Here is a 24,716-nt window from a genome sequence, read left to right on the forward strand (position 1 = left end):
CATGCTGGGGACCCTCAGGGGGTTCCCACCTGCTGTGGACTTGGGTGGGGGGTGGTCCCAGGTGCTCGGGAGTTCCCACCTGCTGGGGACCAGGGCAGAGGGGGGCTCTGGGTGCTGGGGACCCTCGGGGGGTTCCTGCCTGCTGGGTAGTTGGGGAGGGGGGGTGCTAGAGACCCTCGGGGGGTTTCTGCTTGCTTGGGACCTGGGCAGGGGGTCCCAGATGCTGGGGACCCTCGGGGGGGTTCCCACCTACTGCGGATCTGGGTGGGGGGAAGTCCCCAGATGCTGGGGGGTGCATTCTGGGCGGTCCCGCAGCAACACGCATTTGGGTTCCGGGGAAGCCCGCCGGGGGTCCCACTCCCGGGGAGGGACGTCTGGGGGTTCCCCGTCCGGTGGTTCCGGTGGTTCCGGGGGGGAACGCTCCCGCTGCAGCCCGTGCCGTGCCCGGGGCCGTGCCCGTGCCCGTTCCCGTCCGGGCGGGGCAGCGGCGGCGGCGCTTCCTGGTGCGGCGGGGCGGGGGATGGCGCTGGTCACGGTGCGGCGGGCGGCGGGTTCCGCCGGGGACCCCGCGGTGAGTTCAGGACGGGGCTGGGATGGGGACACCCCGGTGGCGGAGGCAGAGCCGGCCCTGGGGCCACCGGGTGCTGCCGGGACGGGGAGCGGGGGCGGGCGGGCGGTCCCGGTTCGCCCGGGTGCTGCCGGTAGAAAGCGCGGCTGCCCCGGGGGCTCCCGGCGGGGGGACACGGGCTGTCCCGGCGGCTCCCAGCGCGGTGGGGAAAGGCTGCGCCGGTCGTTCCCCGGTGCGGCTTGATCCCGATGGCTCCCGGTGGGAGGTTGCGGGGAGCCCAGTTGCTCCGAGCACACGTTGGGGTCTCCCCTGCTGCCGGTTACCCCGTAATTGGGGGGTGGTGGGTGTAGGTGGAGGGAGCAGTTGTCACCAGTTGCTCCCAGTGTCCCCAGTGCTCTCGGTGTGTCCCAGTGGCTCCAAGCGCCCCTGCCCCCCCCTTTCCAGGAACCACTGGGCCTTCAGGGTTCCCAGCCCCATGTGTCCCAACCTGCAGGGGACACATGGGGACAGCACCCCTCTGGCATCCCAGGGCTGATCCCCAAGGTTCTGTCTCCCCCGTGGGAGCCCTCCCAGGGGCCCCCTGCTCCCCACAGGCCCTGCCAATGCCCCGTGCTGCCGGGGGGGGTGAGTTTGGCAGGGTGTTGCTGGCCCACGGTGCCAGGTGGGATGTGCCACGGGGGTGTTTGCCGGCCCCCCCGGGCATGGTCTGTGCCCTGGGTCATGCTCCCCTGGGGGCATTGCCCCCCACCATGCTTTGCAGGAGGAAGATGCGCCCAGACGCCGTCAGCTGCAGCGGCGGTGAGAAGGGGCTCCAAAGCCACAGGACAGGGGACACGGGTCCCTGGGGTGGGAAGGGGACACAACTGCCCCTGAGGAACATTTCCTCCCCACATGGTCCCCCAGGCTATCCCAGCCACGAGGGCTGGGTGCTGCTGTGTGCTGGGCCCCACGTCCCGCTCAGGACCCTCCTGCCCCCCAGGCAGAGCTTTGTCATGGTCAAGGGCGCTGCCCTGCTGCTGCCCGCCGAGGAGCCGCTGGTGGCCGAGCCCCCCCCGGCTGTGCCCCCCGGCCAGGCCCCGGGGCAGCAGGAGCAGCACCTGCAGCTCATGATGCAGCTGCTGCGTCCCCAGGACGCCATCCGGCTGGTAGGACATGGCCACCCCCCGGGACAGGGGTGGGGGTGGTGACAGGGCTGGTGACCATGACAGCAATGGGATGGAGGCGAGATGGGGACAGCGAAAGAGGTGGAATGGGAAGGGGATGGGGGCAGGATGGAGATGGGGAGAGGGATGGGGAAGAGATGGGCATGGGAAGGGGACATGGATGGGGGTGGGATGGGGACAGGATGGGAATAGGGACGAGGGTGGGGAAGGGGTGGGGATGGGATGGGGATGAGGATGGGGACAGGATGGAGATGGGGTCAGGATGAGGATGGGACAGGACAGGAGGGGATTGGGATGGGACGGAATGGGGATGGGGATGGGGACAGGAAGGGTATGGGAATGAGATATGGAGGGGGATAGAATAGGGATGGGGTGGGACAAGGTGGGGTGAGATGGGTTGGGGATGGGGATGGGACAGGATGGGATGGGTTGGGGATGGGGATGGGACGGGATGGGATGGGATGGGATGGGATGGGATGGGATGGGATGGGATGGGATGGGACAGGGTGGGATGGGGATGGGATGGGGATAGGATGGGACGGGATGGGGATGTGATGGGGTGGGATGGGGATGGGATGGGGATGAGATGGGGACAGGATGGGGATGGGATATGTCCCAACCTGACCCCCGTGTGCATGATGCTTCCCCCTGGCACTGGGAGCACTGGGGGGGCCAGATCCTGCCGTGCTGCCCCTGGGGGTGCAGGGGACACCCCTCATGCCCCCCACACTCCCAGGCGGTGCGGCTGGAGTCGGCGCGGCCGCGGCGGGTGCGGTACCTGCTGGTGGTTCGTCCCGAGGAGGAGGGAGCCGAGGGGCAAACGGCGCTGCTGGGCGTGGACTTCGCCCATGAGGGGTGAGTGGGGCGTGGGGGGGGACATGGGGGGGCTGCCACCCCTCCTGACCTCTGCCTGCCCCAGGGCCACCCGCTGCACCCTGGGCATGGTGCTGCCCCTCTGGAGCGACACCCAGGTCTTCCTCGACGGCGATGGGTAAGGGGTAGGCGGGGCTCCTGGGAAGGGGAGGGGCTTATGAGGGTGGGGCTCACAGGATTGGGTGGGGTCTGTGGGGAGGGGTGGGTCCAGGGTGCTCACCCCAACCCACGTGTCTCCTCTTGGTGCCCAGGGGGTTCAGCGTGACATCAGGCGGACAGACACGCATCTTCAAGCCCATCTCTGTCCAGACCATGTGGTGAGAGAAGCCTGGGCGTGTCTGTGGGCTTGGGGGACGTGGGCACCACCATGGCCATGGGGAATGTGGGCACCTCCATGGGCATGGGGGATATGGGCACCACCCTGGCACAGGGGGTGTGGGCACCTCTGTGGGTGTGTGGGATGTGGGCACCACCATGGCCATGGGGGATGTGGGCACCTCTGTGGACAAGGAGGACATGGGCACCACTGTGGGCACAGGGGGTGTGGGCACCTCTGTGGGTGTGGGGGTCACGGGTACCACCACAGTCATGGGGAACGTGGGCACCACCGTGACCATGGGGGACATGAACACTGCTGTGGGCATGGAGGACATGGTCACTGCCATGAGCGTGGAGGATCTCAGTGCCACCATGGGGGACATGGGTGCCACCATGGGCAGGGTTGAAGTACCACCACCATGGGCACAGCCAGGACACAGACACACGGGCACTGCCATGGGGACATGGAGTGAGTTTGGGCACAGTCACCCAGCCACGCCCACAGGCTGTGCCCACCCGGGAGAGGGCAGGTAGCACCCAAATTCTGAGGGAAGCCAAACCAGGTGTCTGGGGTGCCCTGAATGCGGCACAGGGGAGGGGCCGCGGTACGGGGCAGCGTTGGCAGGTGCTGTGCGGCAGGGCCGTGCTGCAGGAGCTGCACCGAGCCTGCGAGGACGCGTCCCGGGGCGGGCACATCCCCGGCGGGCCGGCGCTGGCCTGGGCCCGCGGCTACGCGGCGGCGCTGAGCTCGGAGCAGAGCTGCCTCAACGAGTGGCTGGCCATGGCCGACCTGGAGTCCGTGCGCCCCTCCTCACCCCCGACCCAGCGGTATGCCCCGCCCTCCTGCCCCGCCCTCCTGCTGGCCAATCAGCGCTGCTCCTGGGCTGGGGGAGCCTCGGGGTGGGGCAGGGGGCGGGGCTTGTGGTAAAGGGGTGGAGCGATTGGGTGGGGCTGCAAGGGTGAGGTTGTGAGGGCGGGGCTCTGCTTTGAGGGAGGGGCTTGTGGTAAAGGGGTGGAGCGATTGGGTGGGGCTGTGAGGGCGGGGCTTGTGCTGAGGTCTGGGGTCAGGGTGTGGCTAATGGAGGAGGTGGGGATTGGATGATAGGAAGAGCTTAAAGGAACTGGGAGGAGCTTAAAGTAAATGGGTGGAGCTTTCAGTCTGGGAGGCGGAGCTTGTGCTTGGGTGGGGTTTGGGCGTGGAGGAGGCGGGGCCGGGGGAGGTGGGTGACGCGGTGACACGGGCGCCAGGCCGGCGACGCCGGAGCTGTCGGAGCAGGTGGTGCGGGCGCTGCTGCGGGACGTGATGGCCAGCGCTGACCTGGAGAGTGTCACCTCCAAGGAGGTGGGTGACACCAGGCAGGGGAGGGGACAGGTGGGGATGAGGATGTCCCTCACCCCGCGGCGGTGCCCAGGTGCGGGAGGAGCTGGAGCGGCGCACGGGGCACAGCCTGGCCCAGCACAAGGATTTCATCGACAACGAGATGCTGCTGGTTCTGGCGCAGATGGACCGGCCCTCCCGCGTCTTCCCGCACCTCTACCTGGTGGGCAGTGGGACGGGCAGGGCGGGCGGGGCGGGCGGGGGTGTCCCCAGCCCTCACCGCTGCCACCACGCAGGGCTCCGAGTGGAACGCAGCCAACCTGGAGGAGCTGCAGCAGAACCGGTGAGCGTGGGGTGGCAGGAGGTCATCTGGGGTGGCACCATGGGGTGGCACAGGGTCATCGTGGGGTGTCACGGTGGGGTGATGTGGTATCACAATAGGGTTGCATGGAGTCATCTGGGGTGTCATGGTGGGGTGGGAGTAGTGACGTGACGGGGTGTCACGGTGCGTAGAACAGGGTCATCATGAGGTGTCATGGTGAGGTGGGTATGGGATCATCTGGGGTGTCATGGTGGGATGGGCACAGGGTCGTCACGGGGGGGCACAGGGTCATCTGGGATGTCTCAGTTCCATAGGCACAGGGCTGTCATGGAGTGTCATGGTGGGGTGGGCACAGGGTCATCAAGGGGTGTCATGTTGGTGCAGTATGAGGTCATCATGAGATGGCCTGGTGGGGTGGGCATGGGGTCATCATGGGACACCCATTGTGGTAGGTGTGGGCTCTTTGTAGGTCACCCAGCAAGGTGGGCATAGGGTCATCATGGGACACTTGGCAAGGTGGGCTGTGGCACCGTGATGGGGTGGTGACAGGCAGAGCCCCAACCCTGCCTGCCTCCCATGCCCCCTGCCTGTGTCACCGCAGTGTCACCCACATCCTGAACGTGGCGCGGGAGATCGACAACTTCTTCCCGGCGCTGTTCACCTACATGAACGTGCGGGTGTACGACGAGGAGACGGCCCAGCTGCTGCCCCACTGGAACGACACCTTCCTCTTCCTCTCCCGTGTCCGGTCAGTGGGGCCAGGGCAGCCCAGGGGCACGGGGACACGGTGGGGCACGGGCCACTGGGGACACACGAGGGGGACACAGGGCCTGGGGGGCACAGAGGGGCAGGAGCCAGAGGGGGGGACGTGGGTCAGGGTATTTGGGGAGGTGGGGGCATGGGGGGGCATCTTGATGACTGTGCTGAGGGTCATTGGGTACTGGGAACACTGGGAGCTGGGGAACTCCGGGGTGTTGAGTCTCTGTGGACACTGGGACACCTGGGGACCAGGACACCTTGGGCTGTGGGGTCCTTGGGGACATGGGGAGTCCTGGGACACTGATGCACGAGAGGTGGGGGTTCCTGAGGCTGGGGGGCCCTGGGGACAGCAGGGTGAGTGGGAACACATGGGGAGCCCTGGGGACATGGGGAGCACTGGGGTACTGATGCACTTGTGACAGGGGAGCCCTGGGGCAGGGGTCCTTGGGGACACGGGGAGCCCTGGGGACATGTGGAGCTCTGGAGCACTGATTGCCAAGGGACATGGGGAGTCCTGGGGACAGGGGGTACCTGGGGACACGGGCACCCCTGGGACACTGATGGACTTGGGACAGGGGAGCCCTGGGGACACGAGGAGCCCTGGGGTCAGGGCAGCATGTGAGCAAGGGGTCCCTGAGGGCAGTGGTGCCCCTGAGGCAGGGGGGCCCCGGGGACACCGTGGTGTGTGGGGACATGCGGGGACGCCTGGGCTCTGGGTGTCAGCCATCGGGTGCCGCAGGGCCAGCGGGGGCCGGGCGCTGGTGCACTGCCGCATGGGGCTGAGCCGCTCGGCCGCCACGGTGCTGGCCTACGCCATGAAGGAGTTCGGCTGGTCCCTGGAGCGGGCGCTGCGGCACGTCCGGCACTGCCGCCCCGGCGTCCTGCCCAACCCCGGCTTCATGCGCCAGCTCGACTTCTACCAGGGCATCCTGCACGCCAGGTGGGTGGGGCGAGGGGCGGGACACGCCCTGTGGGTGGGGCTTTATGTAGCCACACCCCTTCAGGAATGAGGCAGGGCATGTAGTGACCACTCCCCCTTGGGCAGGGTGGGTGGAGCCTGACGTGGCCACGCCCCTTGGGCATGGTGGGTGGGGGTTAACATGACCACACCCCCTAATGCACAGGGTGGGTGGAGCTCCTATGGCCACACCCTGCTGGGCAGGGCGGGGTCTGCTTTGACCATGACAGAGTGGGTGGAGCCTGACATGGCCACACCCAACCTGCACAGAGTGGGTGGGTATTTTCCTGGCCACGCCCCTCTTGTATGTGAGTGGGGTGGGTGGGTGGGACTTCGATGGCCACGCCCTGATGGGTGGGGCCGGGTGCCCCACCTTTTTGCCATGTCTGTAGAGGTGGAGCCTGTGGGAGCCCCGCCCTGACACCGAGGGGCGTGGCTCCCGCGTGGGGCGGGGCAGGGCGTGGCCAGCCGGTGACACAGGTGTGTGGCAGCCGGCACAGCAGCCTGTGGGAGCCCAAAGCGGCGGATCGGCCGCCCCAGCCCGAGGAGACACCCCCGGGGGATGAGGGGGGCCTGTCCCCGGCCCCCTCCCCGCAGCCCCCCGAGGAGCCGAGCGGGCCGGGGCTGCTGGGGGCCTCTCGGCGCCCCCGCATCTCCCTGTGCGCCGTCATGCGGAGCATCAGCCAGCTGGAGTCCCCGGAACCCCCCGGTCTGCCGGGGGAGCCCCTGGCCGGGGAGGTGAGTGCAGGGCTGGGGGGTCCGGGCTGCGGGGCCGCGGCGCTGGTTGACCCCCCCGTCCCCTCCCGCAGGTGTTCGCGGCCGCGGAGGCACCGGGGGTCCCGGACGGGGACACCCCCCCGGGGCACCGACCGTCCTCCCGGCCCCGCCGCGTGGTGCGCCAGGCCAGCCTGGACGGCGGCCCCGCCCCCGACCACGCCCCCGCGGATGGCCACGCCCCACCCACCTGTGAGCCCGCCCCCTAACCCGAGCGGGGGAATGGGGCACAGCCACCCCACTGCCACGGCACCTGGGGAAGGGGCGGGGCCAGGAAGCCGCCTCGCCCCACCGCCCACACGCTGCCTGCACTTTTGGGGGACGGAGGTGGCTCTGCCTCATCCCCCCCACGCACAGGGACCCCACTGCCACCCCTCACTGAGAATAAAGACCAGAAACTGCCGCCCCTGGTGTGGGTCCCATGCTCCTTGCCGTCAGTAGGGGACAGAGTGAGCACAGAGGCTGTAAGGCTGGCTCCCGTGTGCGGGATGGGGAGTTGGGTGGGGGCTCAGCCCGGGGCGGGGGTGCCGGTGCCCGCCCCACCGCGAACCGGCGGAACGAGGCTCCGGCGCCATCTCGCGCGGCGGGCGGGGCAACGGGGAGGGAACTACAACTCCCAGCGGCCCTTGCGCGCGGGGCGCATGCGCACAGGGCTCCTCCCTGGATGCCGTGGGAACCTGGAGGGCTGGACAGACGGACATGAGGTTCTCAGGACATGGGGCAATGCCAGGGTGGGTCACAGAACATGGCTGGAAACTGCTTATATAGAAGTGCTGGCTCAGACTGCAGACTGAACTTTGGAACTTTCTGCCTCGATAAGCTGGTTCAAGCTGCTAGATAAGGGGAGCTCTGGATCATCAACACAAGCTGGACCCTGGAGATAAGTAAAGGAACGGAACCGCCCGTCTGATGGAAGAAGAGAAACAGAAGGTTTTGGTTGTCGCCAAAGACTTGTATTTTTCTCCCCAACTGGAGATGCGAAATAAAAACTGAGGGTCAGGACTTAGATTGAGGTCTAGTCTGATCAGTAAAAAAGACCAAACATCTACCCGCAGAGATAAGAAATGTCTCGCTCGATGAAATGAAGAACAGTGAGACCCCAGCCCCCAATTTTACCACTGGCGCAAACTAACACAAGAGGGGTGGGAAGCTCAGATTGTGGGGTGTAATTGCCCAGTGTTTTTTGGGGGGGGTGGGAGGGTGTCCCTCATCTGGAGGCACCTCCCTGACCTGCTCTGTGCTGTACATTATAAATTGTTTACTTATTTTAGGAGAATTTCTGGAATCCATGCCTGAGTACCTGTATGGTGAGTGGGACCAGTGCTGCGGGCGGCCCCCCCACCCCATTCCACCCGCCCCCCCAAACTCAGCCACATTTCTGACGGATCCAGCCCTCCACCGCTCGATTGCAGGCTTGGGATAGAACCGATTTATTTTATTGATGAAGCAACAAGCTGCTAGAGAGCAAATAAATCAATAACCTAAATAATTAACAAACACGTGCTATTAGTAACTCCTGATTAAATGATTCTGAACACAGCAAAGCTACTAATTAGGGCTATTAATCTTAGGAATCTCACAGGACTGCTGTGGAACGGCAGCTCTGTCACTCTCCCCATCGCCACTGGGAGGAAGGTCCCGTTGGAGTCCCCACAGCCCGGGGGCTGCGCCTGCCAGACCTGGCACTACAATCCGCAGCCATCTGCACCCGAACATCAGAAAATCCCTCCTGTGCTTACGTTTACCCAATTTTCTACTTTATTCTCAATTTTTTTCCATTTCTGGGCCCTTTTTGCTACTTTTCCAGCTTCCAAATAACCTGCTCCTAATTCCTTTTTCTCCACGGGTCGCAGTTTTGTTTTGTCCATACTCAAACTCAATGTTTTTGCTCTTACTACCAGGCAACCTCAGCTTTATACGGGATTCCTGGTGTGGCTACCAAGGAACTTTGCTCATGTCCACCCACCCCTTTTCTCCCAAGCCACGGGGGGCATCGGGCGCCTGCCAGGGTGACACAGTCCATGTATGGAAGAGGAAAGCAGCAAAACCAGCCCGTTTTCCTTCTCCCCACGGATTTGGAGAAGCAGAGAAATCCCTCCTGCAACTCACGGTGACGTGTGTCTGTGTGTCACCGGTGGGGACGATGGAGGACAAGTGCTGCACTTTGTGCCACCCGTGAGGGTGTCATCGTGCAAACAGGTAAGGACACGCATGGGCACAGGGACACCCGGACTCCCCGCTGTCCCCCTCTGTCCCCTCCATGGTCCCAAAATGGGGCAGACGGCATTGTGTGGGGACACTGTGGGGTGGCAAAGCACCCAGGGGTGGCATTAAACTCTCTGTAACTGGAAAACCTGCCTGGCTTTCTTTTGGGGGGGAGATACAAGCCCCTGCCCTTCCCCTACATCAGAGCTTCACCCCCATGCCAGGTACCCCCCAGACAGCAGGCGGCAGCCCCCCACCTTCACTCACACCAGCCTTTAATCCACCCAATGCCCCCCCGGGACACGGCACAGCTGCGGACAGGCCTGGGGGGCAACGGGCACAATGTCCCCCCTTTTTCCTCCCTCCGGCGTGGGGTGCAGCGGCTCAGAGCTCGTACTGGTACCACAGGCTGTGGGGCACAAGGTGGGGGTCAGTGGGCACCCAGTGCCCCCCAGCCCTGGTGGGGTGGGACAGAGGGATGCCAACAGGGCGGGGGGCACTGGGGGGGTTGCACCCACCTGTAGGTGACATCAGGGTTGTCCCCGTGCTCCAGGAGGGCGTCACGCACGTGTTTGGGGGGGTTCAGCCCCAGCGCCTGCGCCCGCTCCCAGCGCTGCAGGCGGGTGATACCTGCGGGGGGGGGGGCAAGGTCAGCGGGGACCCGGGCAGAGGTTTGGGGGGGTCCGGGGGGGGGCTCTCACCGGTGCAGGGCCCGTATTCCCAAGCGAGGTCGAAGCCCCGCAGCATCTCCAGGAGCGCCTGGTCCGGGGCGGGCGTCGGGGGCTCCTCGGCGGGCGGGGGAGCGCGGCGCTGGGCCTGGGGACAGCGCTTGGCCTTGGACCTGCCCGGGAGCCGCCGCCGCCGCGGGAAGGAGTCGGTGATGCGCCGGGGCTGCTCCATGGCCCTGCGGGACAGCGCGGTGGGGACGGCGCCCCGCGAACCGGCGGCGCGGCCGCCCCGCCTCTGGCGCTCGCCGGCCGGAAGCGGCGGGGCTGGGCTGCACCGGGGACGCGCCGCTGTCACCACCCCCGGGCGGTCCCCGGCACCCCCGGGCGCCCTTTCACCCCGTGCCAGCGGTCCCCACCACCCTGGGCACTGTCACCCCACACACTGTCAACTCTGCGGTGGTCCCTGTCACCCTGAGAACTGTCACCCCCCCGAGCTGTTTCCAGTAGCCTGGGTACTGTCACCCCCAGGCTGTGCTCGTCACCCGAAGCACTGTCGCCCCACTCCCCGTTGTCCCCGTCACCCCCAGGCTGTCCCCGTCACCCCCATGAGCCGCAACTCACGCTGTGCCACCGTCACCCTCTGCCCCACGCAGTGCTCTGGTGTCCCCACCTCCAGGAAGCACAGTGAGTGACCCACGGGCACTGTGCCTGTCCCCACCCCCAGCCGTGGTGACACCTACTTCGGGCTGCACTGCCAGATTTGCCTGAGGCTTTTCTGCTCTCCCTTAGGGAGCAAGAATAGCTTGTGGTGGCACAGAGGGACAGGGTGGCTCCCTGGGGACACAGTTTTGTCCCTTAGCGGTGACACCAAAACAGGTCACGGCTGTAACGGCCAAACCAGGTGCAAGAAAACTGGTGCTGGAGGAAAACACAACCCTATAGCAGCTGCCAGAGAGTCCATTCTGCTTTTTTGGCTTGGCTTTATTTTTATTTCTTGTCCCACAGCCCAGGGACTTCCCTACCCCATGGAGGTGACCGAGGGGACTCAGATGCCGGCGCTGCCCAGGCTGGGGTTGTGCAGCACGTAGTGGCAGAACCCGGGCAGCCGCTGGAAGCCCAACTTGTCGTGCAGCTGCAGCATGGGCCGGTTGCCCATGACCGTGAACCCACAGCTGGGGTAGCCATGGGCCTGCGCCCGCCGAGCGGAGAGAATCATCACCGCCTGCATGTAGCCGCGCCGGCGATGGCTGGGCAGAGTGTAACCGTGCGTTCCCATCCCAAAATGGTTGGTGAGGGCCCAGGAGACGGGCTGCCCGGCCTTGTCCTGCAGGCAGAGGTTGGGGAAGAGCCGCAGCACCTCAGCCAGGTACTGCCGGCTGCGGTCATTCCTGCCGTACGGCCACGTCTCGTTCAGCAGATCCACGTGTGCCGGGCTCAGCGAGCCCACCCGCACCTCGGGGTCCAGCCTGTGGGGAGGGGCAGCGGTCAGTGGGGGCCCCGGGGGCTGCACGCAGCCCGGTGGGGTCTGGGGGCTCACCGGGGCTCAGGCATGGAATTGCGGTCGGGGTGGACGTAGAAGTAGACGTTGGAAACGGCCACCTCGATGCCTTTGGTCCCCGCGATGTCTTGGGACACCGTGGGCACCCCGTCCTGCAGACCTGGAAGTGGTTCTGTCAGGGGGTCCTGCTCCCCCAGCACCCCCATTCCTGCCCCTTCTTTCTGACCCCAGCACACCAGCTGTGCCCTCCCCAGTGTCCCCAGGGGCTCCCACAACCCAGTCTCTATCCCCAGTAGCCCAATTCCTGCCCCCAGTGCCCCCCAGCACCCCAATTCCTTCCACCACCAAGTCCAACCACAATGCTCCCAGTGCCACCCCAGGACGCTGCCCCTTGCTCCCCCATTAACCCCATTGCTGCATTCAGTGCCCCCCAGCACCCCCAAGTCCAGCCCCAGTACTTCCCAGTGACAGCACCCATCAACCCCCTACCCCCAGTGCTCACCCCAGTGTTCCAAGTCGTGCCCCCAGTGCTCCCCAGTACACAAATACCTGCCCCCAGTGTCCCCCAGTTCCTTCCACCAGTACCTCCCAGTGCCTCCAGCTGCTTACTCCCTTGTCACCAAAAGCTCTCCCTGGTGTCCCACAGTGCCGCCCAGCACCCCTGATTCCCACCCGCAGCATGGCCACAATGTCACCCACTGCCCCCTGTGTCCCCCAAGACCCCCCCGTCTCCAGGCCACCGATGATGTAGAAGGCGCTGTCCCAGGGCAGACATCCAGGGGTCTCTAGCAGCGCCCGGTAGGCGCCCACGTCCCGGTAGAAAGCCGCCTGCATGCTCCTGTAGCAGTCATCCACCGGCACCTGCACGGCACCCACGGGTGCCTTGAGCCCCCCGGCACACATCAGGTCACCGTGTCCCCCCCACATCTCCCATGGCCACCTTTCCACTGTGCCGCGTCAGCACAGCACCAAAATCGGGCCACGAGTCCACGACGACCTCAAACTCTGCCGGGTTCCCCCGGTTGATGTTCATCACGGCCCCCAGGACCTGCAGGCAGAGGGGTCAGAGCTGAGGGCGCAGATTTGGGGGCCCCCTTTGCCCCCCTGCCCTCGCCTCTGCCCATGGGGCTCAGTGGGGTGAAGGCAGAGGGGGCGTGGCCTAAGGCCAGGCTGCCCTTAAGTAGGTGCGGCCAATGGGGTGGGCGTGGCTTGAGCGTGCAGGAAGACTGGGATTGGCTACATTGCAGCCTGCCTGTGTCGGAGTCTCAGAGGGGATTGGCTGATTTGTATGGACCTAGAAGGGAATTGGCTGGCTCGGAACTAAGGTGGGCTGGGATTGGCTGGGGCAGAGTCCAAGTGGGCTGGGATTGGTGGCCTCGGAGCCAGAGGCTTGGGGGATGGCCGGGAGCAGCGTGTCCTGGACTTGGGACACCCGGGGAGGGGGGCTTGGCAGGGAGAGGTGACCTTGGGGTCCCCATCACCGGGGCGAAGAGACGGGGCTGACAGTGGGGTCCCTGTGACAGCAAGGGGCAGGGGTGACAGTGAGGTCCCCATTGTGGCAGGGGGCAGGGGTGACAGTGGGGTTCCCATCGCGGGAAGGGACAGAGGTGACAGTGGGGGGTCATGGCAAGGGACAGGGTGACAACAGGGTCCCTGTCACCGGCAGAGTCAGGGGCAGGCTCCTCCGCAGTATCGCCTCCAGGCGCTGCAGCTGGGCCGGGCACGTCAGGATCAGCATGGTCCTGCCGAGAGACCCTACAATAACAGGGGGACGGGACCCCCAGGTGGAGACCCCATCCCTGTCCCCATCCCCAGTAGAAGCCCTCGGTCCCCAGCCCCCCAAGCACTCACCCTGGGGGTCGCAGTTTGGGTGTCTGGAGCCCGTGGGGCAGGCGGTGAGACCAGCAGGTTCCTGGTTCTGTGTGGCAGGCGATGACACTGGTGAGTCCTGTTACGGACCAGCGAGTGTCCCCTGCCCGGGGGGTGGCCCCATACGGCGGTATTGGGCAGGGTCCATCCTACTGGGCATGTGGCCAGCCCTGCCCCCTGGCAGCTTCCTGGGGATGTGAGCTCAGCAGGGACACCCTGTCCCACCACCACCAGCACCCCACGGCCCTGGTGTCACCGCTTGTCCCACGGATCATCGGTGGCACCTCCTGCCCCACAGTCACGGGGCTCTGCTGATCCCAACGTGCCCAGGCCACCTGCAGTGACTGTCACCCTGCTGGTGACAGGGACCCCAGGGACACAGGAGGGAAACACCCCAACTCCCACACTGAGCCGAGAGGCTGGGGCAGCTCCCAGTTCACTCTGGCCCCTACTGATGGCGCCGCTGGCTCCGTGTGGCACGGGCGGGGCGCTGGAGAAAGGCTTTTATTCGTTCATACAAGAATAGATCTTCTGCAATAAATACCCCAATAAATAACATCTCCAATAAATAAACACGCATAGACGCAGCGGAACAGCGGCCCTGGGCCCCGCCCCCAGCCCCGCCCACTGCGACCCAGAGCCCCGCCCTCCCTGGGGGTTGCTGGGCAACCATCGGAGGGGCGGGGCTTGATCATTGGGGTGGAGCCTGCTGTAGGAAGGGGGCGGAGTTTTGCTGCACAGTGGGCAGGGCTTATTGCCATCCGGGGAGGGGCGGAGCCTATTGCTCCTGGGGCGGGGCTTGCTGTTGGGGGCGGGGCTTATTCCTATGCTCTGGGGGGATTGGTCCTTTTCAGGGTGGGCGGAGCCCTTGGGGTGGGGCTTATTGCTGCTGTGGGGCAAGGGTAGGAGGCTGGTGCCCCCTGTAGCCCCACAGGTGTGGGGACAGCCCCGTGGGGACACAGGGCAGACAGGGGGTGGGCACAGTCTGGCCGTGGGGACACCATGGTGGGACCACCCCCTGCCTCAATGCACAGTGAGGTGGCTTTGGTAGCACTTTGGGGTCAGGACCCCCAGTTCTCAGGGCACGCTGGTGATGGAGAGGGGGCACGGGTGGCTTTGGTGGCACTTTGGGGTGAGGATCCCCATCCCTTAAGGCATAGTGTGGTGACAGAGAGGATGTGGGGTGGCCATGGTGGCACTTTGGGGCCAGGAGCCCCATCCCTTAAGGCACAGTGTGGTGATGGTGGGGCTGTGGGGTGGCTTTGGTGGCAGTTTGGGGTCAGGGGCACCATCTCTCAAGGCACAGCAAGGTGACGATGAGGATATGGGATGGCTGTGGTGGCATTTTGGGGTCAGGAGCTCCAACTCTCAAGGCACAGTGTGGTGATGGAGAGGGGACGTGGGTGGCTTTGGTGGCACTTTGGGGTCAGAACCCCCATCCCTTAAGGCACTGTGATGATGGTGGGGATGTGGGGTGGCTTTGGTGGCACTTTGGGTCAGGAACCCCATCCCGCAAGGCACAGCAAGGTGGCGGAGGGGACACGTGGTGGCCCGTCGAGGTAAGGAGCCCCATCCCGGCAAGGCGGGGGGACCTCAGAAGCCCCTCGCTTCCAGGCGCAACGTCACCACGGCGGGTGGCACCTTCTTCTTGAGCCGGTTGAAGTCCTTGGCCGAGCGCCACAGCCAGGTCTGCAGCTCCTTCAGCAACCAGAAATCATCCATCTTCTTGAGAAAGTCATTGGGTGCCACTGACGTACCGGGAGGTACCGAGGGTCCGGTGGGGCCAACGGGCAGCGGGTAACCCAAGGAGGACATGACGCCGGCGATGCTGAGGACCAGACCTTGGAGGCTGGAGCAGAAGTGGCCCAGGCGGTGCCGCAGCTCGGCCGTGCCCGCCTGCCCGTCCAGCGCCCGCAGGTAGCAGAGGAGCCGGCTGTACGCGCGGTAGTTGGCGGCCAAGCGGGCGTTGTCGGTCAGCCCCCGCCACAAGTCCAGGTCCACCGTGGCGCTGGGGACGCGTTCGGTGGCACGTGCCAACCGCGGCGGGTTGAAGTCGGGTTCATTGAAAGGGGGGCCCAGGTAGTTCAGCTGGAAGGTATCATGGGGGACACTGAGGATGGGGCGGGGGTAGGGACTGTCCCCATCGTCCCCAGTGTCCACGGTCACCTGTTGTGTCCCCAGTTGCCATGCTCACCATGTCACCCACGTGCCAGGTCTCCATGTCCTCATGCCCTCCATCTCCCAGTCTCCATGTCACCCCTGGCCCACCTATCAGTGTCCCCTATTTGGGCATGCCCCCCTGGTCTCAGGTCTCTCTCTTAGTGCCACGAGGATGGAGCCAGGCTCTTCTTGGTGACAACCAGTGGCAGGACAAGGGGCAATGGGTGCAAACTGGAACACGGGAGGTTCCACTTAAATATGGGAAGAAACTTGTTCCTGGTGAGGGTGGCAGAGCCTGGCCCAGGCTGCCCAGGGGGTTGTGGAGTCTCCTTCTCTGCAGACATTCCAACCCGCCTGGACACCTTCCTGTGTAACCTCAGCTGGGTGTTCCTGCTCCATGGGGGGATTGCACTGGATGAGCTTTCCAGGTCCCTTCCAACCCCTCACATTCTGGGATTCTGCGATTCTGTCTCCATGTCCTCCTGCACACCACGTCCCCCTGCCCATCATGTCGTGCTTCCCATTAGCACCCAGTCTCCATGTCCACCATGGATGCCCCAGGTCATCATGTCTCTCAGTCTCTGTGTCTGTCACATCCCAGGTCTCCATATCCCAAATCTGGATATGCCCAACACATCACAGGTCTCCCTGTCCCATCCCCAGTCTCCATGTTCCCCTACTCGTGTCCCCCAGGTGACGACCCACCACATCCCATGTCCCCCAGGTGGCCATGCCCCCCATGTCCCCAGGCAGACAATTCCCCCATGTCCCGCGTTCCCCAGGTGAACACGCCATCCACCGTATCCCCCAGGTAGACACGTCCACTGTGCCCCAGGTCCCATGTCCTCTAGGTGAACATATCAAGTGACCGTGCCCCCCTCATCACTGCCTGGCACCCCACGTGCTGGCAGCACCAAGGGCACGTCGGGGCAGAGAGAGAAGCTCCATGTGAGCCGGTGCTGCCGGCGGGCAGGGACAGGCAGACGCCTGCACCGCTGCCTGCGCCGCTGCCCGCACCCCGGGCCAGGGCGGCTCCCGGGCCCCTGCCCTCCACTGATGAGACATTTCCTTGCCCCCCGGCGCGGGTGCAGCGGGGCAGGGGGGACACGCAGCCCCCGGGGAGGGCGAGCAGCGCGGGCACAGCCGGCACCGGGCGAGGGCAAACACGTCACCTGTGTCTGCCGGACGTGTCGGGGCACACGTGTGTGCGGGGAGACCGGGGGGGGTGTAGGAACAGTGATGCACACACAGTTGCACGCGTATGTGCAGGCACAGCGATGTACACATGCATCCAGGCACACTGGTGCACACACACACGTGTGTGTGTTTGCAGGCACACACTCCAGTGCACAGAAACATGTATGTACAGGCTCGTGTATGCAGACACACTGATGCACACACATGTATATGCAGATGTGCATGCAGCCACACCGATGCACACCTACATGTCTGTATAGGCACATGCATGCAGCTACTCTGTTGCACATGCGTGTTTATGTGTGGGCACACCAATACACACGTGTGTGTAGGTGTGTGTGCAGCCACAACCATGCACACCTACACACGTATGTGTAGGCACAGCAATGCACACACATACATATGTGCAGGCTCACTGATGTACACATGTGTGTGCAGGCACACCAATGTGCACACATACATGTATGTGCAGGCACATCAGTACACGCACACGCAGGCACATGTGCAGCCACTCGTGCACACACCCATGTATGCAGACTCACTAATACACATAAACACGCACCAATGCACGCACACACATATGTGCAGGTACTCCAATGCACATGCACACGTGTGCACACGTGTATGTGCAGGCAAATCAAGGCGCACACATGCACAGGCACACACACTCATGCACACACACACACAAACGTGCAGCCTCCATCACACCCCTGGTTTGTGCAGGTGCCCCCTGTCCCCTGTGCACACCCCCACTGTGTCCCCACCCGTGACAATGGGGTGGCCGCTCCCCTCCCTACGGCCATGTCCATCTTATGGCACGTCTCGGGGTGACCCTCACCACGGGACACACCAGAGCCTGGTGTGATGGCCACGGGGGCGGGCAGGGGAGCGTGGGTCACCCCCCGTACTCACGTAGGTGCCGGCGAGGGTGCGGAGCTGGTGCTCCAGGTAGCGGGTCAGGTCGTAGGTTTTCTGGATGGACTGGCCGGCGCCCAGCTCCTCGCTGCAGTTCAGGGCGGGCAGCGCCGGCAGGTTGCAGAGCGCGGCACACAGGAAGGTGAAGATCCCCCAAGAGTCTCCTGCGGGGGACACGGCACCTCAGGGGGGGTGACAAAGAGAGGGGACACCTCCTCCCACCCTTGGGCATGGGGTGACAGGGACACCCCGGCTGTGGGTAGGACCCCCTGGCACTGCCGAGCCCTCAGGGATCCCCCGCTGTGCTGCAACCATGGGGACACCCACCTGTGAGTGGGGAAACTGAGGCACGGAAGGCTCAAGGGGCACCCACACCTGCAACAGAGCTCAGCACCTTCCCCGGCACCGGGCGGCTCAGCATCCCCGTGGGCACAATGTCACCGTCACCAGGGACCCCTGCCTTGTGGCGCTGACCCCCCCGGCACCGCCGAGCCCGGGCTCCCCTCCCGTCCGCGGCTGCAGCAACAATCCTTTATATGGTCTGGAGCGAGCGCGGCTCGTTGGGCTCCCACCGGGACGGCACGGCCGGGTTATATTTGGGCACGGGAACGCACCCACCATCAATGCCAGCGCTGCCAGCAGCCCCTGCCCCTCTGGGGACCCCCGGCCACCCCCATCCAGAGTCCCCAAGGAACGGGGTGGGGTGGGGACAGGGACCCCGAGGGGCGGCCGGGGCGTGGGGTGACCTTTGCCGAGGCTGCCGGAAAACCACCGGCCGGGTCCCCGTCATCGCCCCTGACGTCAGGGCGGCCTGACGAGCTCCGGCCTCGTTAGCCGGCGGTTCCGCAAAGGTCACGGCCAGCAGCCAGGGCGCTCCCGGCCAACTGGCACCTCTCGGCACGCCGGAGCCGGGCTTCCCGGCAACTCCCACTGCCGGCACAGCTCATCGGCGCGGGCAGCCCCCGCCGCGGCCCCCGGGGAGGCTGCCGGGAGCCCCGCGGTGCCCCCACACGTCACCGCTCCCTGTCACGAGCTTTGCAAACCCGGGAGCAGCCAAGCGCCGGTGACGCAGGAGGGTCCTCGGGGACACCCGGCTCTGGCCGCGATGGCTCTGCCACCGCGGGTACCCGGCTGCCCCGGCGCGGGAAAGGCCCGGCTGCCACCAGTGTGCAGGGGTGCACGTCACCCACGGGTGTGCGACACACTGTGCACACCTGCCGTGCACCCTGCGGGCGTGCAACACGCGGTGCAGCTGTACAGCGCATCACACGTGTGTGACGATGGACCATGCAGGCGCGTGACACCGTGCAAGCGTGCAATGCAGTGTGTGAGTGTGTGCAATGCAGTGTGTGAGCGTGTGACACATTGTGCGTGTGTGTGACACACCGTGCAGGGACGGGATACAGTGGATAGGTGTGCCATACACCATGTAGGAGCATCAAGAACCACACAGGTGTGTGACACACCGTGCACATGTGGGATACGCTGTGCAAGCGTGTCGATGCACGTTGTGCAGGCGTGTGACACACTCTGCATACGTGACACACCACAGAAGTGTGCAACACACCACGGAAGTGTGCAACACACCGTGCACGTGACACAGCATGTGCTTGCATGGCACACCGTGTACGTGTGCAACACACTGTGCACGTGACACAGCATGTGTGTGACACACTGTGCATGCATGAAACACCATGTACATGTGCAACACACTGTGCACATGACACAGCATGTGTGTGACACACCATGCATGCACCATGCGCCATATAAGTGTGCAACACACCATGCACACATGACACACCGCACAATTTGCAACACGCCGTGCATACGCCTGATGCGGCACGCATGTGTGATGCACCGTGATGATGCGTGACGCACACGTGTGACACACGGCACATGCCGGCACACGCAGCCGTGCCCAGCGCTGGGCATGTGCAGCCACTTGCCCGCGGCCGTGCCGGTGCGTCCCGGTGCGCGGAGCGTGCTGCTGTCCTGCCTTGCGTGCGTGCGAGTGTGTGTGGGACGGGTGACGGGGCTTGGGGGGGCCCCTGCTGCGGTGACTCACCCGCCCCCGGGTGTTTGCTTTGGCCGAGCCCCGGCACCGCTGGGCTGGCCGGACCCTCGCCCGTCGCCGGCTCGAGTTTCCAGCGCGGGATTTACACCAGCCCTGGCCCGGCCGCTGCCAAACCAAACACAGCCGGGGGAGCGGGGCTGGGGGGCGCGGGGGGGCCGGGGCTGGACGGGAAGGGATGGGATGGAGCCGCCAGCAGCTCCTGGGCAGGTGTGGAGTGGAGGAGCACGAGGATGAGGAGGAGGGAGGGAGGGCATGGGGAGGTGGGTGGCTGACAGCCGGGAGATGGTGGGATGCACCACCATGGCACAATGGTGACCATGGCACAGACATGGCCATGGCACAACGGTGAGGGTGGCATAGCGGTGATGGTGGCCATGGTACAGCGGTGGCACAGCCGTGGCCGTGGTACAGCAGTGACGGTGGCCATGGCACAGCGCTGGGGAGGAGGGAGGCGTGGGGCCGGCACGGCTGGATGCCGGTGACGTCGGAGAGGAAGAGCCCGAGGGTTTCAAAACCGGCCCTGGAGCCCGGCCAGGATGCTCCCAGCCCACGTAAGCAGCGCACGGTGTGGCTGCCCCGGGGTCACCCGCTTGTCACTGGGTGGAGCCGGGGCGGCCGGGGGCACCGGACACTCCATGGCACCCACGCTGCTGATGGCGGGTGGCGGGACACACCATCAGTGCCACGAGCATCCCTCGCACACGTGGCAGCACGGACGTTGCTCACCCGCCTTTGTCTGCACACGCACAGAGCCACGGTCACGCCAGCGGGACCCCAATCCCCCCGCGAGCCACCCACCCCCCCGGTGGCGCCGGTGGCCAGCGCTGGCCAGACCTCCCGGCGAGCGGCCGAGGCGGCGGCGCAGCCGCAGTGCCGGGTGAGCTGTTCCCCGGGCATGTTGTGGGCAGAGCCGCCGGGGTCAGCGCTGACCACAACCCGCCCCGGAGCCGCTTTCCCGAAACCCTCATGCAAAGCGGGGGCGGCGGCCGGGAAAAGGGGGGACCCTCACACCAGAGCCCCCCGCGGCCCCCGGCACCGCGGTGGGAGCCGCTGTATCTGATGGGCCGGTGTCCAACAGCCGGCGCGGCCCCGTCCCACCCGGCGGCCCCATCCCCACGCTCAGCCCGGGAGGTCCCACGGTCGCCAGACGTGACGGTGGCATCGAGGACAAAGTGGCCCTGTCTGCAGGCAGGGAGCGGGCAGCGGGCAGCGGCCGCCGTCCTGCGACCCGATCGGCAGCGCTTAACCCTTCCCCGCATGCCACCACGGGGCGATTTCGAGGCACAAGGTGGCAGCCAGCCTGCCCACCACTCCACGGGGCTGGGAGTGGGTGACACTCAAGGACAGACACCTCTGTGTCCCCAGACTGGTGGCATTTAACCCCACGACAGCTGGAGAGGTGACGCTGTGCCGCAGCAGCTGCCCTGCGGAGATGTGAGGATGTTCACGCTCTGCGCTGGACATCGGTGGTCACAGCTGTCCCCGAGCACTGATGGGAAGGACACGTGTGTCCTTGGTCCCTGACAGCAGCCACGGCCACTGCAGTGAGGTCCCCATCATCCCATCCCATCCCATCCCATCCCATCCCATCCCATCCCATCCCATCCCATCCCATCCCGTGGGACACCACCTGCCTGCTCCCACCCCGCACCTCCATCCTACCACTCTCCTGGCTCCCAGTGCCACCAAAAGCCATCAAAAGCCACCAAAACCCCCCAGCCCTGCCTGCAGCCCCTGCCTGTGGATCCTTGTGCCCCCGCAACACCAGGTGCCATGTCCCCACACGGCTCCTGGTGACCGAAGCCACCGTGCTGGGTGCGTGTGGAACCGGGGAGCGGGTGGAGGTGCTGGGGGGACCGTGGCCCCGCGTCCCCCCCACCCCGGCTGTGCCTGCGCTCGCAGCGCTGAGTGTTTACATCCTGTCTCCTCCGTGTGTTTATAAATGCGGCCGCGCACGGGAGACTCCAGCGAGGCCGTAATTAGCCCGGGCCTGGATTTCCCATCCAGCTCCAGCCAGAGGCATGATGGAAACACCCCCCCCCCGCCGGTGAGGGGGGTGCAGGCCCCCTAATCCCAACCAGACCCCGGCACCCCGCACGCACAGCCAGCCCGGCACGGGCACGGCACCCACCGCCACATCACGGAGCCGTGCAGCCCCCCAGACACACAGGCAGCCCCCCAAACACACGGGCAGCCCCCCCGGGCACCGCTCTCAGGTGTTTCAACAGTGGGATGGTGGCACCAGGGGGAACCCAGCGCCAGAACGTGCTCCAGCGGAGCAGGGGACCCTGGTGCCAGCCCATGTGGCATGTCCCTCTCCATCCCCTGGCACCGCCGGACCCGCTGGCATCACTGGCGTCTCCTGCCCAGAAGCCACCACCGTGCCCTGGGGACACTGCCTGGTCAGTGTGGGAACAACCTCTCTAGCGCTTGTTGGGGACAGCCGTGCCGACCCTGCGTCCCCCAGCACCCTGTGTCACCCACATGCCACACACACCCTGGGGCCATGGCACAGGGATGTCCCGTCTGTGCTGGGACAAGCACATCCCCATGTGCCTTCTGGGGCGCCGGCGGTGGGCGAGGGACCACGGGCACCCCGTGCCGGGCAGCAAGGTGCCACCCCCAGGCACAGGGGGACGGGCGCTGCCCCGGGGATCGGGCAGGTGGCAGCGGGGCCGGGAGGGTGATTTATGGAGCTCTGTGCCACTTAGCAGGGCATAAATCTCCCCCCAGCCCGGCCCTGTAAGCAAAAACCCTCCGCATTTCCCTTCGGAGGCTGCTCGCGGGCTGCGCCTAATGCAGCCCAGATGTGCGCCGCCACCGTGCCCTCGCTCAGCCTGCTAAATAGGCGCGGGGACACCGGGGCTGCTGAGTGTCCCCAAGCCCTGCTGGGGCAAATGGCAGGGCCACGACCAACCGGGGATGCCCCAAAATGGGGAGCAGGGCCGAGGCAGCCAAACTCTGGCCCCACAGCTCGGCTCTGCTGGGGTCGGTGTCCCCTTCCCTGCTCGTCCCAGCACTGGCGGAGTCCGGCTGTGCCACCGGGTCCCCAGGCACGTCCGGCAGCCCCGGTGGCAGGCGGGAAGGGCGAGAGGAAGGGGCGAGGGAGGCGACGGAGCCGCCGGGGATCCCGGCCTCGCTTTTCCGGTTCCCCGGCGCTCGCCCCGCTTTGCCCATCCTGCGTCACCGCCGGCACCGCGGGAGCCCGAGCCAAACCCGGCACCGGCCTCGTGCCGCCCCGGCCCCGGTCCCACCGGCCGGGAGCCCCAGGGAGCCTCGCGGCGCCAACTGTTTGACCTTTTAAGGGTGTTTTCCAGCATTTTCGCCATCCTTTCCGGGTGAGAAGCCCCCGATCCCGGTGTGCCGTGGGGCCGGCCAGGCCCCCTACAGCCCCGGCTCTCCCGGGACCCCCGCGGCGGCTGCTGGGGCTGGGGGAACAAAGCCACGGTCACAGCCCTGGGGACGGTCCCCTCTGGAGAGCGACGTTTCCCCGGCACCCTGAAACCCCGCGGCAATCTCGGCCGCTCCAGAAAGGCGTTCCGAAGCAAACCCCAAAATCCAGCCCCGGGGCAGGAAAAAGAATTCTTCCTGCCCCCCCCCCCCCCGCAAATCCCAGCGACTTTTCATTTTCCTCCCCTCTGTCAGTCCTGGGGTTTAATTCTCCGTGCTCAGCGGCGGTTCCCTCCCTGGTAATCACAAACATGCATGGAAAAGAGGGAACGAGAGAAAGGGAAGGAAAAAAACCTAGAGAGGGGAAAGTCTTAAATCAATCCCAAAGCCAGACAGACGTTTTAATCACATCAAATTAAAATCAGCAGTGGCTCGGAAAGGAAAGAAGCCGTGGCAGGCAGAGCGCAGGCAGCCCCCCGCCCCGGCCCCGCCGGCAGCGCCAGCACCTCGGTCTTACCTGAGAGCTCCCCAGCAACATTTAGCATAGTCGGGGCGCAGGATGGGGTTGGGGGGGTTGAAGGTGCGGAGCGGGGGGCGAGAGGAACCCAAAACCCGGGGCTGTGGCTCTTGCTCCGCGCCCGAGCGGCCGAGCCCTGGCTCGCTTGCTCGCTTGCGCTCGCTCGGGGTTGGGTTTGGTTTTGGTTGTTCTTGTTTTCCTTTCTCCCTCCTCTCCCTGTTTGTTTTGGTTTGTGTTTGCTTGGGCGTTAGGTGGGAAAAATAAAGAAGAAGAACCCCCAAAAAGGCGTGCGGGTGGGGTGGGTTTTGGTGTGAGAGCGGACGGGTCGCACCACGCTCCGGCTGCCTCGCTCGCTGCCTTTCCCCCCTTCCACCTCCCTTGATTTGCTCTTTTGATTGGTGTCCAGGAATGCAGGAATAAAAAAAGCGAGCTCGCGTACACCCTCTCCAAGCTGCTGCTCCCTCCTTTGCCTCTTTTTTTTTTCGAAATTCAAGTGTTAAGCAGAACCAGGTTGCTTTCAAGAATGTATTTGATGCAATTGTACACAAGAGCGGGCTCCATTCATTCCCTCCTTCTCCCCCGGCCTTCCTCCCCCCTTCCTCCTCCTCCTCCTCATCCCCGGGGTCCCAGCCGGGCAGAGCTGGGGAGGCTGGAGCCGAACCCCACTGGGGAGGGATGGGAAGGGGGTCCCAGGGTAGGGACGGCTGGGGGGGACCCCCCGTTTTCTCCCTCCCTTCGCCCCGCGGCTCTGGCTCCCGTTCGGCTTTTGTTAGTGGCAGCGGAGGGGCCGGTGCGGGGTTTTTATTGAGGGGGGGTCTCCTACCTGCTCTCAGCTCCATGCGGGACAGACGCGGGGTCGGGGCGGTGGGTTCGCGGTTCGGGGGGTTCCCGGACAAACAGGCAACGGTCCCGCACACCGGCCCGGGACTGCGGCTCCCATTTGCCGGTCCGAGCCCCCTTCTCCTGCTGCTGCTGCTGCTGCTGCTTCTTTTCTCCTCCCGACGTGCAGAGCAGCCGCCGCCGCTCGCCGAGAGCCCGGTCCCCGGGGGGGTCCGGGGAGGGGGGGTCCGGGGAGGGGAACGGGGAGGGGGGGAGCGGGGCGAGGTGCGGCGGGGCGGCTGCTCTGACCGCCCCGCAGCGGGGGGGGACACGCACACGGGGGGTGGTGAG

The 24,716-nt window shown here is 65.6% G+C and overlaps 3 protein-coding genes across 6 annotated transcripts; 1 reads left to right on the top strand and 2 right to left on the bottom strand.

Annotated features, from left to right (window-relative positions):
- Nucleotides 1-340: 340 nt before the first annotated feature.
- SSH3 (slingshot protein phosphatase 3) lies at nt 341-7,483 on the top strand. Of its 2 annotated transcripts, none has more exons than XM_082058730.1 (14): nt 341-571; nt 1,329-1,366; nt 1,548-1,713; nt 2,468-2,586; nt 2,651-2,722; nt 2,856-2,921; nt 3,562-3,750; nt 4,171-4,264; nt 4,335-4,463; nt 4,537-4,583; nt 5,164-5,310; nt 6,061-6,261; nt 6,771-7,017; nt 7,089-7,481. In XM_082058730.1, exons 1-14 carry the CDS (start codon nt 521-523, stop codon nt 7,260-7,262), a joined length of 1,740 nt encoding a protein of 579 aa, XP_081914856.1. In that variant the 5' UTR covers nt 341-520; the 3' UTR covers nt 7,263-7,481. The 2 variants fall into 2 exon arrangements, with proteins under 2 accessions (XP_081914856.1, XP_081914857.1); XM_082058731.1 differs by having other exon boundaries at nt 515-571; nt 1,552-1,713; nt 7,089-7,483.
- Nucleotides 7,484-8,473: 990 nt separating this feature from the next.
- On the bottom strand, nt 8,474-10,569 carry POLD4 (DNA polymerase delta 4, accessory subunit). Of its 2 annotated transcripts, XM_082058263.1 has the most exons (4): nt 10,548-10,569; nt 9,960-10,162; nt 9,777-9,888; nt 8,474-9,667 (listed from the first exon to the last, which is right to left on the bottom strand). In XM_082058263.1, exons 2-4 carry the CDS (start codon nt 10,156-10,158, stop codon nt 9,643-9,645), a joined length of 336 nt encoding a protein of 111 aa, XP_081914389.1. In that variant the 5' UTR covers nt 10,159-10,162; nt 10,548-10,569; the 3' UTR covers nt 8,474-9,642. The 2 variants fall into 2 exon arrangements, with proteins under 2 accessions (XP_081914389.1, XP_081914388.1); XM_082058262.1 differs by lacking the exon at nt 10,548-10,569 and having other exon boundaries at nt 9,960-10,425.
- Nucleotides 10,570-10,904: 335 nt separating this feature from the next.
- CLCF1 (cardiotrophin like cytokine factor 1) lies at nt 10,905-24,568 on the bottom strand. 2 transcript variants are annotated; one of them, XM_082058261.1, is made up of 7 exons: nt 24,370-24,568; nt 17,563-17,729; nt 14,935-15,381; nt 12,365-12,472; nt 12,165-12,285; nt 11,464-11,584; nt 10,905-11,392 (listed from the first exon to the last, which is right to left on the bottom strand). In XM_082058261.1, exons 1-7 carry the CDS (start codon nt 24,383-24,385, stop codon nt 10,972-10,974), a joined length of 1,401 nt encoding a protein of 466 aa, XP_081914387.1. In that variant the 5' UTR covers nt 24,386-24,568; the 3' UTR covers nt 10,905-10,971. The 2 variants fall into 2 exon arrangements, with proteins under 2 accessions (XP_081914387.1, XP_081914386.1); XM_082058260.1 differs by lacking the exon at nt 24,370-24,568 and adding an exon at nt 23,547-23,907.
- Nucleotides 24,569-24,716: the final 148 nt, after the last annotated feature.

Source organism: Streptopelia decaocto, assembly GCF_964273445.1.
Source record: "Streptopelia decaocto genome assembly, chromosome: 7".
Classification (NCBI taxonomy): Eukaryota; Metazoa; Chordata; class Aves; order Columbiformes; family Columbidae; genus Streptopelia; species Streptopelia decaocto.

Coding starts and splice junctions, on each gene's coding strand:
- SSH3 (XM_082058730.1), top strand. CDS start 521: ATGGCGCTGGTCACGGTGCGGCGGGCGGCGGGTTCCGCCGGGGACCCC. Junction 2,587..2,650: donor GTGGACTTCGCCCATGAGGG/GTGAGTGGGGCG, acceptor TGCCTGCCCCAG/GGCCACCCGCTGCACCCTGG. Junction 6,262..6,770: donor CAGGGCATCCTGCACGCCAG/GTGGGTGGGGCG, acceptor GGTGTGTGGCAG/CCGGCACAGCAGCCTGTGGG.
- CLCF1 (XM_082058260.1), bottom strand. CDS start 23,574: ATGCTAAATGTTGCTGGGGAGCTCTCAG. Junction 15,382..17,562: donor GCACCCTCGCCGGCACCTAC/GTGAGTACGGGG, acceptor GATACCTTCCAG/CTGAACTACCTGGGCCCCCC. Junction 11,585..12,164: donor CAGCGCCTTCTACATCATCG/GTGGCCTGGAGA, acceptor AACCACTTCCAG/GTCTGCAGGACGGGGTGCCC.
- POLD4 (XM_082058263.1), bottom strand. CDS start 10,158: ATGGAGCAGCCCCGGCGCATCACCGACTCCTTCCCGCGGCGGCGGCGG. Junction 9,889..9,959: donor GGAATACGGGCCCTGCACCG/GTGAGAGCCCCC, acceptor CCCCCCCCGCAG/GTATCACCCGCCTGCAGCGC. Junction 9,668..9,776: donor AACCCTGATGTCACCTACAG/GTGGGTGCAACC, acceptor TGTGCCCCACAG/CCTGTGGTACCAGTACGAGC.